The sequence below is a fragment of the Mobula birostris genome, chromosome 5 (genome assembly GCF_030028105.1).
Source record: "Mobula birostris isolate sMobBir1 chromosome 5, sMobBir1.hap1, whole genome shotgun sequence".
NCBI classification, from domain to species: domain Eukaryota; kingdom Metazoa; phylum Chordata; class Chondrichthyes; order Myliobatiformes; family Myliobatidae; genus Mobula; species Mobula birostris.
Genome location: NC_092374.1, coordinates 130,014,584 through 130,033,160, shown reverse-complemented (window position 1 = coordinate 130,033,160; position 18,577 = coordinate 130,014,584). Strand labels below are relative to the sequence as shown.

Genomic DNA, 18,577 nt, shown 5'->3' with positions numbered 1-18,577 from the left:
ATCTGTCTATCAGCCTACACAAAACGCTGGAGAAACTCAGCAGATCAGGCAAGTGAATAAACTGTTGATGTTTTGGGTTGAGGCCCTTCTCCAGGACAGAAAAGGAAGGGGGAGGATGCCAAAATAAAATGGTGGGTGGGGAGTAGGGGGAGAGGATAGCTGGGAGTTGATAGTTGAAGCCAGGTGGATAGGAAAGGTAAAGGGCTGGAGAAGAAGGAACCTGATAGGAGAGGAAAGTAGACCATAGGAGAAAGGCAAGAAGGAGGGACACCAGAAGGAAGTAATGGGCAGGTGAGGAGGAGAGGTAAAAGGTCAGAGTGGGGAATAGAGGAAGAGGAAAGGGAGAGGTAAAAATTACCGAAAGGAGAAATCAATGTTCATGCCACCAGGTTGGAGGCTACCTAAACGGAATATGAAGTCTTGCTCCTTCACCCTGTGAGAGCTCATCATGACAAAAGGGAATTTCACGGACCAACATGTCAGGACAGGAATAGAGAAAGGAATTAAAATGGTTGGAAACAGGAAGCGGGATTAAAAGGTTGGGCTGCTGGGAAATTCTGCTTTTGGCAGATGGAGCAGAGATGCTCGATGAAGCAGTTCTCACCATGTAGAGGAGGAAGGATCAGGAGCACTGGATATAATAAACATCCCCAAGAGAATCACAGGTGAAGTGTTGCCTCACCTCTAAGGACTGTTTAGACCCCTGAATGGAGGTGAGGGAGGAGGTGAATGGGTAGGTGTAGCATTTCTGTCTCTTACCTGGAAGGAGATGAGTGGCGAGGGACAAATGGTCAAGAGAATCATGAAGGGAGTGATCCCTGAGGAAAGTGGAGAGTGGGGTGAGATAAAGATAATGTTTGATGGTAGGATCCCATTGAAGTTGACTGACGTTGTAAAGATTGATGTGTTAGATGCGGAGTCTCATGGGGTGATAGGTGAGGACAAGAGGAACTCTATCCCTCTAACTGAGTGCCTCATACAGTCAATCTGTGTATGTTGGCTTTGTACAAGTGACTACGAACAGTTTCCTTCTTCAGACTTGTCCTGGAGTCAGAGCATATAATTTTTATGCCCTGGTTTCTCTTTTATTTCAGGAAATGTGATGATCGGTGTTTTAAGTAAGTCTAGCATTTCTCTGGAAAGAAAAAGAGTATTTCTGCAAAATAGAAACAGGAACAGGTCCTTTGTCTCTTGTGTCTCCTCCACCATTCAGGGGTGATCTATCATCCCACTTTCACTTTCCTTTCACTAACACCACAAATCTGAATCCTTCAATATCTTTAAATTACTGATTTGCTTATTGAATATTCTCAGTGACTGAACCTCTACAGCCCTTTGTACTGTCACTAAATTCTGTGCTAAAATGTCTTTTCTCTCACTTCAGTCCCCTGTGCTTCTTGTTAGGAGAGTGTGGCTACTTGTTCAAGCCAACCCAGCATAAGGAATCAACAAGGGAGCATCTCCCCTATCCAAACTCTCTCAAAATTTTTGTGCATTTCACTGACAGACTTCGTATTATACCCCAAATCCTGGATAATCCTACAAAACCTTCTAGCAAAAAGTTCAGACTGACTAGCCGTTAAGTACTTTATGTAGAAGTTGTATTGGAATATTGGCCTTACTTTGTTGGGTTGACCTTTATTAGCCTGTGAGGGTCTTTTTACTAACAGAGTTCTAGGTAATTTATTTGAATTATTTAATGTAATACCATCATTTGATTGCATGTGCATTTTTTTTTACAGAAAACATACAAATCTGAGGCCAAGCTCAAACTGAGACGAGGATGTAATGAACCTTTGCGTCCCGAGATACTGACTGCCAAGTACAATACGGTGTTGGGAAGCCAGGTAAAACTATTGTTTTTGTAAAATGCTTCTTGCTTCTGTTCATTCCTTAATTATATAAACTTATAAAACAGAAGTACTACTATTCCAATTCTTTAATTGCAATTCCTTAATACTGGGAAAGGGAGGTCAAATTGTAGTCATCAACAATTAACATCCTCAACTTTCTGTGCTTTGAGTTTTAGATAGAATGCATGCTCAAATAGAATATTGTCACAAAAATACATTTACAGGTATTAAGAATTTGGGCTTTGGTGTATTGGTCAGGGTAGGGTGCTACATGCAAAAAAAATTCAACGATTATAAATAATAAAGAATTATATAAAAAATGAAGCTTGAGGATAAAGGACAGATATGGAATAGAATGTGCTTAGATACATAGATACCTGTATGTATTTACAATGTAAACAGCATTATAAAAAGTGGTTTGAAGTGTCTATAGTGTAATGAGTGACTGGGGTAACAGATAGAGGGGATGGGGGATGGTAGATAACTGGAACAGTTGATCAGATTAAACTCAAACAACAGGAATTCTGCAGATGCTGGAAATTCAAGCAACACACATCAAAGTTGCTGGTGAACGCAGCAGGCCAGGCAGCATCTGTAGGAAGAGGTGCAGTCGACATTTCAGGCCGAGACCTTTCGTCAGGAAGGGTCTCGGCCTGAAACGTCGACTGCACCTCTTCCTACAGATGCTGCCTGGCCTGCTGCGTTCACCAGCAACTTTGATGTGTGTTGATCAGATTAAACTGCCTGGGGGAAGAAGCTTTTAAGATAGCATGCAGTTTTTGGTTTAATAACCCTAAAGTGCTTTCCAGAAGAGAGCTTTTGGAACTTCTTTCACAATGCCAAGGAATAAGCAGTGAAAGCTGGGCTACAAATATTGCTAGTTCATAAAGAGGTATTTAAAATTATGAGGGGGATGGATAGAGTTGACACGGATAGGCTTTTTCCATTGAGAGTGGGGGAGATTCAAACAAGAGGACATGAGTTGAGAGTTAAAAGGCAAAAGTTTAGGGGTAACATGAGTGGGAACTTCTTTACTCAGAGAGTAGTAGCTGTGTGGAATGAGCTTCCAGCAGAAGTGGTTGAGGCAGGTTCAATGTTGTCATTTAAAGTTAAATTGGATATATATATATGGACAGGAAAGGAGTGGAGGGTTATGGGCTGAGTGCAGGTCAGTGGGACTAGGTGAGAGTAAGAGTTCAGCACGGACTAGAAGGGCTGAGATGGCCTGTTTCCGTGCTGTAATTGTTATATGGTTATAATTCACAGGGAATCACTTCTTTTCCATAACCTGCTAGCTTCTTTGCTCTTGATTAAACACGTGCATTGGATTTGTGTCTGCTGTTCCACATTAACCCTGTGCTTTCCTTGTGTACAGTGGAACTACAAGAAGAACTACGAAAAGACAAAAGACAAATATACATCCATTCTGGACACTCCCATCAACATCCGAACTAAAAAAGCGACCAATTTGATCAGTGATGTGAGTTGTCTACTTTTCATGCAGTCAATACAGTTTTTGTAACTCATAACCTTGCCATTATATCACTATTTCATAGGTCTATTATTTCTATCTGGTTTACCAATGTTAATTTATTTTCAGACTTGCCAATTTTGCATGGTATTTTAAAATTTAGTTATTCTAATTTCTGCAAATAAATTAGTATGACAAACATCTTAGAGATATTTGTTTGTTCATTATGTTTCATGTGGTATGACACAGTTAATCATGGTCTTTCCATGACCATGATTGTTCTTGACAAATTTTCCTACAGAAGCTACTTTCTTCTTATGGGCAGCATCTTTCCAAGGCAGGTAACCCCAGCCATTATCAATACTCTTCAGTGATTGTCAGCGGTCGCATAACCAGGACTTGTGACGTGCACCAGCTGCTCATTCACCACCTGCTCCCGTGGCTACACGTGACCCTGAACAGAGGGTGGGCGGTTGGCTGAGCAGGTGCTACACCTTGCCCAAGGGTGACCTGCAGGCTAGCGAAGGGAAGGAGCGCCTTACACCTCCTTTGCTACAGATGTATCTCTACCCCACCACCTATTGGATGTATAGCATTGCAATTGAATGAATGGATTATTTTATACATGGGAAAATATACATACTTCCCTGAATTTCTAAGATGTGGAGCCAAGGAAGAGTGTAGGGTCTTCTGTAATTCAGGTAAAGAATTTTCATCCTAATCACAATTTTATTTTAAAACTTACCATTTCTTTTTGCATTTATAGATAAAGTATAAACTGGAACACATCCAGAATATACCCAAGGGATATACCTCTATCCACGATACACCAATGCTGCTACACATGCAGAAGGTGAAGGACAGAATCAGTGCTGTAAGTATCTGCACACTTAGTCGCTCGAGCCATTTACATTATATGTCAGTGAATTAAGTGATTCTCTGTGAGTTGCAGACTTCTGCTTATACAGCTTATACAGTTGGTTATACAGCTCTGACATTTGCTCCTTTCAAACAACATTTCCCTTTTAATGTCTAAATGACTTCTGAGAAAGTATTGGTTTGCCTATTAACTGTGCATTAAACTCATTGTGGAAAGTTACTTAACGTATTAATGTTCATTGGTCATGTCAATGACACTCTTTACAATGGCAAATTGCAAATTTTCCTTATAGGGGAAGTAAGTAATGTTACCAGTCTCACTAGAGCCCTTAGTACTTTAACTGTTGACATACAAGATAAGAACAATGCAACTGGGGGCCATGGGTCAGAGGGACCTTAATCGGTAAGATATGGTAGAAATTAAGTGGATTAATTGATGTCAAATTACATACTTGAAAAAGAATCAAGAGAAATAAAGGAAAATTGTATTAAGATAAAAGGATTAATTGGTCATATTACATGCTTAAAAAGTAATCAAGAGAAATTAAGAAAAATCATATTAATATAAATTAATAAACATTAATAAAATTAATATTTTAAATTTCTAATCTAGGAATAGAAAATGATTCCTTGCAAAAATATACTCAGCAATTTATTAGTAGGTGTGTTTAGTGGCCCCTCATTAAAAAAATCACAAAGTTAAAACTAACCTACACCGTTAGCTTTTGTTGCCAGCTTATTGTGATGGGTTTTAATGGGCAATTAATGTGCAAATTCAGCAATTACTCAACAATGACAAGGAGACTTTTTGTCTGAAGCAAAATTAGAGCCATGTCAGTCTATCAGCAGGGACTTTGCCATCCGTGGCTGCTGATTGCAGGCTCTGACTCTTTTATCCATGACATTGTATCTATTGTTAATACACTGTTATATTTCCAGGAGTATTTACTCAGAAATATTCTACAGTATGTAATGGTCCAAACTCAGAATTATTTTCTGTGATAGGTAAGCTCATTACAATATACCTCATGTAGTAAATTAGACTGAGTTTTATTTTAGTGGGTCATGCTGAATAGGGAAGGTTATATTAATATAAATGATGACACCAGCAAGAAGGTTAAATTCAGCTTCTCTTGTTGAGAGGTAGTAACTAAATAATGTTATGTGGATATTAATACAGTGGAAAGTGTACATTTTTCCATTCATTTATTGATTTTATTGACTATCCCAACTTTCTGTTGAAATGTTCAGCATAAGCTCCTTCCTACACCTTCATACCCCTTAGCAATGCCTTCTTCTTTTATCAATGTTTTCACAGCTTTCTCCTTGAATTATTTATCCTTATGGTTTGAATCTTATTGTTTTAATTTTCCATTCAGTTCTGGGAAAACTTTGCAGCTTGTGTTAGTTTTTGGCAGATCTATAAAAAGGTGCATCAACTTTTTAAAAAATATATCTGAATCAGAATTGTTAGTGGTAACAACTGAAATCAGCTTTAGGTTTGGTCTGAATAAATCTTCCATCCACAGCCCACAAACGTCTTTCCTTTCGCACCTTTTCCGTCTGAACTTTAACTCTTCCGTACTATCCGCCTCAGTCACACAATTCACCACAAACAACTGACACTGGCCAGACTGCTACACTCAGTGGCCACTTTATTAGGTATCACTTGTACTTAATAAGGTGGCCAATGAGTGCATGTTCATGGTCTCCTGCTGTTGTAGCCCATCCACTTCAAGGTTCGATGTGTCGTGTGTTCAAAGATGCTCTTCTGCACACCACTAATGTAACGCATGGTTATTTGAGTTACCGTCACCTTCTTGCCAGCTAGAGCCAGTCTGGCCATTCTCCTCTGACGTCTCTCATTTTTCCCCCACAGAACAGCCTGTCACTGGACTTTTATTTTTTTGTTTTTTGCATCATTCTCTGGAAACTTTAGAGACAGTTATGGGTGAAATCCCCAGGAGCTCAGCAATTTCTGAGATACTCAAACCACCCCATCTGGCACCAATGGTCAAAATCACTTAGATTGCATTTCTTCCCCATTCCGATGTTTGGTCTGAACAACAACTGAACCACTTGACCACGTCTGCATGCTTTTATGCATTGAACTGCTGCCATATGTTTGGCTGCTTAGATATTTGCATTGACACGCAGGTATACAGGTGTATCTAATAAAGTGTAATTTAGACACCAGGTGTATTTTGTTATTAACAGAGTATAACCTTCCAGGTAGCCCTTCAAGGTTGTTTTCTCAGAAATTCTGTATTAAATAAAATCAAAAGATTGAAAGCTATTTGAATTGAATAAAACAAATCTTGACACTGGTAAGGTTGAACTTTGAATGTAGAAGCCAATAGCAACATGTTCTAGTGCTTGCCTGTCTGCCAATTATTCGTTTAGTGTAAAACTCCTGGCAGACCAAATGGTCCTATAAAAGATAACATTAGAATTCCTGTGGCTAACAGAATTTTACTTGTTCTTCATTGACAGTTGAAATACAAAGAACTATATGAAAAGAACAAATCTCAAATCAATATTGATGCTGATGCCATGCAAATTACGTCTGCCAAGAATGCATACAAGAACACAACTAATGTAGGTGTTATCAATATTTTAACTTAAGAAATGTTTATATTGCATTTTCTACAGTGAGGAATCCAAAAGTACTTTATTGCTAAGGGTAAGGAACAGTTTTCAAATGAAGTCAGTGAAGAGTCGCAGGTGAAACAGCGGTTGAATGTTAGTACTGCTGCCTCAGGATTCCAGGAGTCTGCGTTTGATCTTCCAGTGCTGTGCTTGTGGTGTTTATATGTACTTCCATAAGTGTGTAGATTCCTGCCAAATGCTGCTGTTCTCCTGCTTCCCAAAGATGTATGGGTAAGTTAATTAGTTATGATGGATTACCATTAGTGCAAGTGAGTGGCCAAACAGAATCAAAAGGGAATCTGATGGGGGAGTATGAAGAAGATTAAGTTGTGCAGGTGCAAGACAATTAGAGTGGTAATGGAATTAATGTAGTTGCTGTTCTGGGTGCCAATGAATCCACTGGGCCAATTGGCTTCCTTCTTTGTCACTGGACATATAAGACACAAAATCAATGTTTATATCCCTTGAATAAAACCACAAATGCCTTTCCAACAACAGAGTCTGCAGAGATGCTCCCATTTCCTGAATACAGTTTGCTTTTGGAGGACAACATTATTGGATTTTTGGACCACTTAAAAAAGCTGTGCATTTCAGCAAGTAAGAAATGCAAACGTTGTATTCCCGGGATGAAAACCCTAATAATACTTGATATACTCAAGTAATATTTAAGCAAAGAGCTGAAAGGAATCCATGTAATGGAGTTCAGAGTCAAATTTATTATCAGAGTACATGCACGTCACCACATACAACCTGAGATTCTTTCTCTGCTGGCATTCTTAGCAAATCTATAGAACAGGAATTGTAAACAGGATGAGTGGACAACAAACTATGCAAATGCAAATATAAACAAACAGCAATAAAAAAATTAGTATGAAATATCAAGATAAAGAGTCCTTAAAGTGAGACCATAGATTGTGGGAACACCAGAAATAGAATGAGTGGAGTTAATCCCCTTTTGTTCAAGAGCCTGATGGTTGAGGGGCGGTAACTACTCTTGAATCTGGTGGTGCGAGTCCTGAGGTACCTGTACCTTCTACCTGATGGCAGCAGTGAATTTAGTCAGTTCCGAAGTGCCAGATCCTGCTAGTTCCTTGACTGGCAGGTTGGTTTTAAATTGCTTAATAATCTTGTTACATCCTAAGTGCAAAGACTTTTAGAAAACCTCGTGTCTAAATCTCAGTTTGGCTCTTGTTCATAAAATCTACAAACAAATATTTCAGATACTATTAGGTTATATTGTTGCATTATTGCAATGTTTCATAAAATCTACAAACAAATATTTCAGGTAATATTAGGTTATATTGTTGCGTATTGCAATGTTTCACACAGAGTGCATGCACGAGAAAGCGCTGAAGAAACTCAGCAGGTCAGGCAGCATCTATGGAAAGGAATAAGCAGATGATGTTTTGAGCCGAGACCCTTCATCAAGACTGATGACAATAGGTCCTGATGAAGGGTTTCGGCCCGAAACATTGACTGTTTATTCACGTCTATAGGTGCTGCCTGACCCGCGGTGTTCTTCCAGCATTTTGTGTGTATTACTCTGGATTTCCAGCATCTGCAGAATCCCTTATGTTCATACACTACAAGTTCAGAATGTGACTTTGGCAATAATAAAACTATTGACACATTTACACTAGACAATAAGAGCAAGAGTCGACCACCTGGGCCCTCAAGACAACCCTAATGTTTGATATGATTATTTTCCTCAGGCTTTAACACCTCCTCTCCGGGTGTTCATATAGTTTTCAATTCCCCAATCTTTCTAAATTTTATTTATCTCTTATTTAACTATCTCTTATGATCGAGCCTTCACAATCCACTTGTTTGAAGAAAGGATCTGTAGGCACTCACTAGGAGTAATATTAACATTGCCTGAAGTTGTAAGCTGCACAGTAGCAGACTAGCCTAACTTTAAAGAACATCTTTTTTTAATTTGCTCAAGGGGTGGAAACTTCACAGGCAGAGTCTGCGTTATGCTTCTGTTTCTCCCAATGGCCTTACCATTCATGATATATGTCCTGCCCTTATTGGTATTCCCAAATACATTATTTATTCAGAATAAAATCCACGTACAGCATATTCATCTTCATCATTATGTCACGTGTCGTATGACATGGGCGATCATGGTCTATACATGACCACAATTGTTCTTGGCAATGTTTTCTACAGAAGTGGTTTGACATTATCTTCTTCTGGGCAGTGTCTTTACAAGATGGATGACACCAGCCATTATCAATATTCTTCGGAGATTGTATGGCGTCAGTGGTCGCTTAACCAGGACTTATGATATGTACCAGTGGCTCATACAACCATCCACCACCTGCTCCCATGGCTTCACGTGACCCTATTCGGGGGCTAAGCAGGTGCTACACCTTGACCAAGGATGATCTGCAGGCTAGTGGAGGGAAAGAACACTTTACACCTCCTTTGGTAGAGACATATCTCCACATCACCCCCCCCACCCAGATACAGTATATTACACTTCCCAATTTACCAGTTAATCCATATTATTCACTAAAGCTACAATAATACCAATTTATATGTCATCAGAAAACTTATTAATTGTACCTCCTAGGTTCAGATCCAAATTGTTCATATATAGGACAAAGATTAAATGTCCCATTGCTAGTTTACGTGGTACACCATGGTCACCAGCCCCCAATCCAAAAGCAACCTTCCACCATCATTTTCTGTCATTTATTACCAAATGAATTATGGATTAATGGTAGTGTAGCAGTTCGTGTAACTGTAAAATCAGGGTTCAATTCCCGCTGCTATCTGTAAGAAGTTTGTGTGTTCTCTCCGTGACCATGTGGAATTCTTCCGATGGGTGCACTGGTTTCCTTCCACATGCCAAAAAAGATGTATGGGTAGGTGTGGTCATACTATTTTGTCGCTGGAAGCACTTGCGGGCTACTCCCAGCACATACTCAGACCATGTTGGACGTTGACACAAATTACGTATTTCACTATACATTTCAATGTTTCATATCACATGTGACAAATAAAACTAATCTTTAATCTTAATTGTTAATCATTTTCCCAAATTGCCTCCATCCCATGAGCCTTATCTAACCTTATTTGAGCAGTCTTCCATGTGGGACCTTGTCAGTAGCTTTACTGAATTCCATGTAGACTTTAGAAACAGTTAGAAATATACCATATATATTTAAAATAATGCATTCATTTAAAACCACTTTCACATTGTACAAACCCAGTGGTGGATGAAAGTCAAATGCACTGTTGATTAACCGGTGCAGAGCAAGTCACTAGTGTTATGGAAGGAGAGTTAGGCAAGAAGGTAGTACATCAGAAGAGGTGTTAGGGAGAGGATTAGTTAGTAGTGTCAGGGGTGAAGAGCATTGATCACTAGTTAAAAGTTGGAGTCACTGACAGAGCTGGTGTTGAATTGGCTGGGCTGTAGGAGATATGAAAGCTACCTTGAGCTGAGTAGCATTATACATGATAGCATGTACTTGGTTTTCAATGTATTTCCCTGACTTGATCTGCAGCTTGATTATAAGAAGAAATATGAGGCCACCAAGGCGAAATGGATATGGACCATGGACAGACCTGACTTTGTGCAGGCATCCAAGGCTTCACAGCAGCAGAGCGAGGTATGTGGAAGATTCAACGATGCCTCTTTTCAGAAATGTATATATTTCTGTACTGGTGAGTTTGTCTCCTGATCCAGTTGAAAAATCTGGATACCAAAAGAGATAGGACTCATTATCACTGGACAACAATTTTTTTTGAAAGTGCTGCTTCCTCCGAAATGTTTTGTTGATGATAGACCACTTGAAACTTAATGCAATATAATTTCAGACTACTTGTATCATGTAGGAATTTGGAGAAACAAGAAATTAACTCTTATTGAACATAATGCATTTAATTGCATAATGGCATGAATTATGAATTGAAGTAACAAATGGAGGTGATTTTGAAAACTAGTGTGTGATAGGGAAATTTCATGGTGATTCCATGATCAGCACCCCAAAATCCATAAGGTACACCCAGAAGTATTCAGGAAGAAAAAATCTTTGTTGTCTAGTGGAATTTTAAAAATTCTTCATGCGGTGATTTTATATATCTCTGTGATCTTGCAATAACAAAATATGGCCGCAGGTGAATTTTTCATAAGAACCTCAAAATAAAAACAACAATTCACAGTACCAAGAATTTATGTTAAACATTGTAAAACAACTGATCTAAGATAGCCTATTAGAATAAAGCAGTCGCAAGTAATTTGTATCGAGCTTTTCTGAGGCTCCAGGATGTGACACCATATGCCTTAGGTGAAGTGCTGAATCACTCAGTAGCACAATAATCTCTTAAATGATACTGGTATGTGCACGGACCTGCTAGTTCAATCTATTTATTGTTTGTGATAGGTGGACTACAAATTTGACAGAGAATACTTGAAGGGCTGCAAGATCTCCGTGCCCATTCTGGGAGACAAGAACATGACATTGGCCGTACAAAATACAGATCTGGCCAGTGACGTAAGTGCTGATTTGTGTAAATTAGAACGTGGATCTTTCACGGTTGGAATACATTCACAATTCAGGCTTCAAGCTTTTCATTCTCTTCATGTGAACTAAGTTCAAAAGTCCCAATTCTCAGCTTGAATCCGTTGCACAACACCACACTAAAGTAAGAAATATCACTGTTATTGATTCCTAGCAAGCTCTTGTTCGTGGATGCTACCTCGTCTCCTCCCTGTTGGGAGTGGGGCAAACAGTCCGCGAACAGGCTGTGTGGGATCCTACCTGATGTTGCTGGCCATTTTCTGGCACCTTTCTGTATACATGCCCTTGATGGTGGTGCCAGCGGTGCTTTGGCCACCTTTGACTACCGGTGGTAGAGCCTTCCCGTCTGCCACAGTGCAGTTTCTGTACTGGGCAGTGATGCAGCTTGTCAGGGTGCTCTCTATTGTGCACCTGTAGAATGATGTGAGTATGGATTTACGTAGCCCTGCTCTCTTCAGCCTCCTCAGAAAGCAGAGATGTAGGTGAGCTTTCCTGACTGTGCAGGATATGTTCTGGAACCAGGAAGATTGTGTGAGATACGCATTCCCAGGAGTTTGAAACTGCTCTTAATTTCCCCTGCTGTGCCACCGATGTAAAGGTGAACGTGAATAGTGCAAGTTCTTCTGAAGGCAATAATCACCTCCTGTGTCTTGCTGATATTGAAGAAGAGGTTATTTGCCTAGCACCAGGCCTCAAGCACTTCCAGCTCCTCCATGTTGGTGATAAGCCCCACAACTATCATGTCACGGCAAACTTGACAATGGGATGACTCAGGTGTTTGGTCGTGCAGTCACGTGTGAGCAGAGTGTACAGCAATGGACACAGCACACAGCCCTGGGGGTGGGGGGGCACCCGTGTTGAGGATGATGGGGGGGGGGCAGTTGTCTGAGGTCTGTTGGTTAGCAAGTCCAACACCCAGTTACACAGTGGTGTACTTAGACTGAGGAGCAGGAGTTTGTTCAACAACGTTTATGGAACAATAGTGTTGAATGAAATCCAGAAACAGCATTCCAATATAAGTGTCCTTATAAGGGCCAGGTGCATGACAGATGTTAGGTTGTCCTCCAGATTTTAATTTCCTCAGCAATCATAGTGAAATTACCTTTAGTTCAATTAGTTCAGGTGTATGAATAATTATCCCTGTCATATTAATATATAATGAGTACAGGTACACCCTTTTCTACAATATATGTATTTTGAAATAAAATTGCTTTCAAAATCTACACGCATGGTTTTCAGTTCTCTGTTTTTCATGCTACACACAATACTAACCACAGCAACACTTGCTCAAATGCGCAAGTTTTAGAAGAAGCCATTTGCTCTACATTTTGCAAGCAGGGCAAGATTTTGCATGCAGTTCCACTGAGAAGGGTCATTATTTCAAGAGTAAAAGAGTAAACCAATGGTTTTAAGAACTCCAATAGTCACTGTAGGAGCCATGTATCTATTTTCTGTCTGTATTGTGTTTTGTGTTGCATGTTTTATTTATTGATTGATTGATTGATTTATTGGGACACAGCACAGTGTAGGCCCTTCCGGCCCTTCAAACTGTGCTGTCCAACAATCCCCCGATTTAATCATAGCACAATCACAGAACATTTTAGAATGACCAATTAGCCTACCAACTGATATGTCTTTGGACTGTGACAGGAAACCAGAGCACCCAGAGGAAACCCACACGTTCACGGGGAGAACGTACAAACTCCTTACAAGCAGTGGTGGGAACTGAACCCGTGTTGCCTGTACTTTAAAGTGTTGTGCTAGCCACTACACTATTGTGCCGTCCCAGAAAATAGATACATGATAGATAGATATAGGAGTTCTTAAAACCATTGGGTTATGGTAATTTGTCATGTGGGTGGGGACATGACAGAAGCAAATGAATATAGTCACGTAGTCACGCTTTGTCCTCAGTTAACTTAGTTTAGTTGGGGGGATGGGCCAGGGAATTAATATTTTTGTTGACCACTTATTTCATTTATTTCGCCTTTATCACTAATTCTGCTAGTTTCCCTAGTATCGCCAGGTGAGATCACTCGCCTTTGCTGGTTTCGTGATAAAGGATCGAACATCCTTCTCTTGACTTGGAATTCAGTTATTTCCGGAAGCATGTTGCATAGTGTTAATTCCCTTCCTCAGTCTCTTAGCAGTTTTAGTTTGTTCATTAAGTATCCACTACAGTCAAAATAAAAAGAGTCCATGATTTAATTAATGGTGCAGAGCAGGGGAAACATTCATGAGCTCCTACACTGTTAGCACCAAATTTGGCAGAGGAAAGGAAGGATTTGAGGGTTCCATGAGAAGAGCCGGAGAAAGTATCAATTCACTTTTGTGCAGGGGTCTGAGGGGGTTCATCTTTGTTATATGATGTTGTAAGAGTGACTTTGATTCTAATATTTTCTTTGTTTGATGCCATTCCCAGGTGAAATACAAAGAGAAACATGAAAAGGAAAGAGGCATCTACCAACCAGTTCCAGACACACCACAGATGCTTCATGCTAAATCTGTCTCTACCCTCATGTCTGAGGTACTGTGATTACTTGCTATAATGCTTTCATAAGCCATGATAAGGCTCTGGTGCATTTAGTATGGTCAACAGATCTACTTTTCTCTTGTTGCTTTTGGAGAATGTACAGCTTTATAAAAGTAGGGTGGTATGCATTATTATGCGACCTTTAGGCAGATGGGGCTTACCAGCCACGATTGGCAGCTCATCTAGAAGAAGGAAAATTCTCATCTCATATGTCCGCTGCCTTGCAGCTATAGCCTCTCATGGGGAAGGAGCTCGAATGAGGTGCTCGGGTCCCTAAGGCAGTCCTACGTTGAGTTCAATGCTGACTGGCATCTCCTGCGATGCTGCTGGTACCAAAGTGCATTGGTCTCTGCTGTCCCTTTGGGTTCATCAGATGTGTGGAAAGGGGGAGCTGGCCACACAGGTAAGACCTTACTTTCCATATTGTACTGCCCTGGTGTGCATATCAAGAGAGCTAGGACACAACATCCATGGTCGACCCTGACTAATGGAGGCCTCAGTGATACTAAGTACTTCATGTCTCCCATTCAAGCCACAAGGTTCTTCATGGGACCAAGAAGATACGCTAGTGGGTATGTGGTATTTGAAGGGTTTTCAAGCATTTCGGGACAATTTCCTTCCCTATCTTCTTTTCTTAACTCGTTCATGCCGTATGATTAAGTTGCAAATTTTCCTTTGTTTCTGTTGTTAGAGTGCAAATGTTTACTGACAACTATTATGTCCAAGAAACTGAAACAATTCTCCACAAATTAGGTTTAAAAAAAACGAGGTTCTGAGAGTGGAAATTCACCTGTCAATAACACACCAGACCAAGGCTCAAAAGTAATCAGTGAAAACCAGAATAAATCTCCAAAGCAATCACTGAAAAAATGCCTTGCGGGTTTATCTCAAAACATTGCACACGCTTCAAATAGCATTGACATCACCAAGCATGCATAAACATGTAAATTAGTTCCAAATGTGATGGTGATATACTCGTATTTTGCTCTTACAGACTATATTTATTTTAATCCATTTATAGTGTTCATATCTTCCCATTGGTCTCATCATCATCATTATGTGCCATGACATATGACATGGGCGATCATGTTCTTCCATCTCTCCTTAATCTGCAAGGGGTCATTGCCAGTGGGGAGGACCCCTTCACGTTGTTGTTATTCTTTTCTCCATCCATGAACATGTTTATTCTTGGCAAATTTCTTGCCTTCTTCTGGACAGTGTCTTTACAAGAAGGATGAACCCTGCCAGTATCAATACTCTTCAGGAACTGTCTGCCTGGCATCTGTGATCGCATAACCAGGACTTGTGATATACACACTGCTCAGTGCTACACTTTGTCCAGGGGTGACCTATGGGCTCACAGAGGAAAGGAGCTCCTTACACCTCCTCTGCTAGAAATGTATCTCCACTCCACCACCCACTCATTGTTCTATAACATTAAAATTCATTGAAATCATATCATCGAATCTTCAGTTAAGCACTTGTTACAATAATTTAACACAAGATACCACATTGTCACAAAGATTTATTCTCCATTCCTAAGGGGCAGAAGATGAAAATACTCTCCTGAATCCATTCCTAGCAAATCCTTCTGCTATGGCTTATAACGGGGTGAGTGGAGGGATTCAAAGAGATGTGTTGACTCCTCTGGCCATGTCCTTTGACACAGAAGAATGGAAAGAGGGTGCATTGTGCATCCTGCTAATAGAAATTCCACACTTAGTGATCTGACAGAAAGTGGGAAGAGATGGTTTGCACCCCAAAGCTCGCCTTGATCACAGGAATTCAGACTGTCAAACTTCAAAGTTCAAAGCATATTTATTATCAAAATACATATCTGTCACCATACACAACCCTGAGATTCTTTCAGGCATTCATAGTAAATACAAGAAACAATCGTATAAATGGAAGACCACACCCAACGAGACAGACAAACAATCAATGTTCAAAAGGCAACAAACTCCGCAAATACAAAATCAAAACATAAATATGCAATAAATATTGAGGCCATGAGATGAAGAGTTCTTGAAAGTGAGTCCACAGGTTGTGCGAACAGTGCAGTGATGGGGAGAGTGAGGTTGAGTGAAATTATCCTCTTTCATTCAAGAGCCTGATGGCTGAAGAGCAATAACTGTTCCTGAACCTGGTGGCGTGAACCCGGAGGCTCTTGTACCTTCTTCCTGAATGAGGTAGCGAGAAGAGAGCATGACCTGGGTGATGGGGGGGGGGCGGTCCTTGATGATTCGATACTGCTTTCCTGCAACACACTCCATGTAGATGTGCTCAAAGATGGGGAGGGTTTTACCCGTGATGGACCGGGTCGTATCCACTGCTTTTTGTAGGTTTTTCCATTCAAAGGCATTGATGTTTCCGTCATGTGTTTAAGTGCCATTTCTATAATTTACTCTGCAGTTGGTAAATTCTGATAAAGTAGAACTTCCCTATTTTGAGGAAGTTAAGATATTATATTATTATTATCTGTTAAAGCCATTGAAATGATTTACTCATTTTCTTCCAATGCAAGTATGTTTGGAATGTCTTTGTTTCATTGCTTATTCATTGATTCTTCCATTTCAGAAAAAGTACAAAGAGGCTGTGAAGAAAGAACTTCCCAATGCTGCTTACATGAAGCTACCTGAGACTCGTGGAACTTCACATGTAAAGGAGGTGTCCAAGTTACTCAGTGGGGTAAGTCCTGACCAAGTGAGATGTTTAGGCTATCGTAAGTTGTTACCATTCTGTATTAGCTTGGCATGTTATTCTCTGTGCCCCTCACCTAAAAGAGTGAAATTCGGGGACACACTAACTGTTCAGTGTTCAACTGTTGTGTGTACATAGTTGTTTTATTTCCTATCCTGTCTTCTTACTTTTCTTTATGGCCTTGGAAGTGATACCCATAGGGAATCAAGGCTATTATTCCAAAATGAAGACTTGTGATGACCTCTTCTCCCTCCATTCTATTGCTCAGTGAAGATTTCATTGTATTCAGAGGTTACGCATCTTCAATGGGTTTTAAGGTTCCTCAGTGCAGTCTCCAGCACAATTGTATGTTCACAGTTCCAATTTCCTTCTTTGACTCTATATTAGACCATAAAATATAGGAGAGGAGTAGACCATTTGGCCAGTCTAGTCTGCTCCATCATTTCGTCATAGCTGATCCATTTCCTTCTCAGCTCCAATTTCTTACCTTCTCCGCATATCCCTTCATGCCCTGACTAATCAAGAACCTGCCAACCTCTGCCTTAAATATACCCAATGACTTGGCCTCCACAGCTCTCATTGGCAACAAATTCCACGGATTCACCACCCTCTGGCCAAAGAAGTTCCTGCTCATTTCCATTCTAAATGGACATCCCTCAATTCTGAGACTGTGCCCTCTGGTATTCGACATTTCGACCCTGGGAAAAAGATACCCAGCTGTCGGTTGATGCCTTTCATAATCTTATAAATTTTTAATTTGTCCATTACTATCAAAACAGTCATAGAAAAGTTTGGCCCATCTAGTCCATGCCAAACCATTTAAACTGCCTAGTCCCATTAACCTGCATAGGGGCCATAGCCCTCCATACCCCTACCATCCATGTACCTATCCAAACTTCCCTTGAATGTTGGAATTAAGCTTGCATGCACCATTTATACAGACAGCTCATTCCACACTCTCACAACCCTCTGAGTGAAGAAGATTTCCCTCATATTTCCCTTAAACTTCTCACCTTTCACCCTTAACCCACGATTTTTAGTTGTAGTCCTACCCAACCTCAGTGGAAAAAGCCTTGCTGGCATTTACCCTATCTATACCCCTCATAATTCTGTATACCTCTGTCAAATCTCCTCTCAATCTTTTACATTATAGGGAATAAAGACCAAACCTGTTCAACCTCACCTTATAACTCAGGTCCTCCACATATTGAGGAAACTTTATTATAACATACAATGTGGGTTATATTCTCTCACACAGTGAATGAACTGAGTTTCGGTGAGGGTGGCATTGTTCAGCAGCCTTCTTCCATATGTCCTTTGCATCAATTGCAGCTCACTTGGATCTACCATGTACCCCTGAACCGTGAAATGAGCAAAGCCACAACCCAGTGAGTTGTGGATAGTTCACCCTGCTGGAAGGTCAGCAAGCTCTGAGCAGATCACAGGGCCTCTCACCAAAATTTCAGCAAAATCTTATGTCAGTATCAGTGTGTGTCCCTTGGAGCTCAGAATTGTTTGATATCGAGCTTTTGATGGTGCAGAATAGGTACTGAAGTATCTATAGTAACTCCACACCTTCTATGCAAGCTGGGCAGTCCATCAGGAGGCTGGTGATGGTCTCTTTCTTGTCACAGTTTGTCATGTTACTGATATTTTTAGGAAGCTGAAAGGACACCCACAAGATAGGCCTTCTTCATTGTTGTCCAAACTGTGGATTACAGTGCATTGGGCAGTTCTGATCGTGTGACGTTTTGTCAAATGTTATGACGATTTGAAAATATCCAACTGAATCCATTCCTCTCCGCTCGAGTCAGGAATCTGAACAGATTCCAGACTATCTGTGGTTGACAGCTTTGTGGTCAATGGGATTCCTGGACAGGAATAAGAAATTTGAGGTGGATGTGGTGGTTGATTTCCAACTTGCCCGAATGTCTTAGAAATGATTGACTAAGTTGCAGGA

The 18,577-nt window shown here is 40.4% G+C and overlaps 1 protein-coding gene across 11 annotated transcripts in view; it reads left to right on the top strand.

Annotated features, from left to right (window-relative positions):
* The window catches only part of neb (nebulin), a 355,138-nt gene that overhangs the window by 254,734 nt on the left and 81,827 nt on the right, over positions 1-18,577 (top strand). For all 11 annotated transcript variants that reach the window (XM_072258677.1, XM_072258676.1, XM_072258675.1 and 8 more), the window contains exons 115-122: positions 1,743-1,847; positions 3,229-3,333; positions 4,091-4,198; positions 6,697-6,801; positions 10,368-10,472; positions 11,247-11,357; positions 13,807-13,911; positions 16,495-16,605. In XM_072258677.1, coding sequence (XP_072114778.1) covers positions 1,743-1,847; positions 3,229-3,333; positions 4,091-4,198; positions 6,697-6,801; positions 10,368-10,472; positions 11,247-11,357; positions 13,807-13,911; positions 16,495-16,605 — 855 coding nt within the window. The remainder of the gene's footprint in view (positions 1-1,742; positions 1,848-3,228; positions 3,334-4,090; positions 4,199-6,696; positions 6,802-10,367; positions 10,473-11,246; positions 11,358-13,806; positions 13,912-16,494; positions 16,606-18,577) is intronic.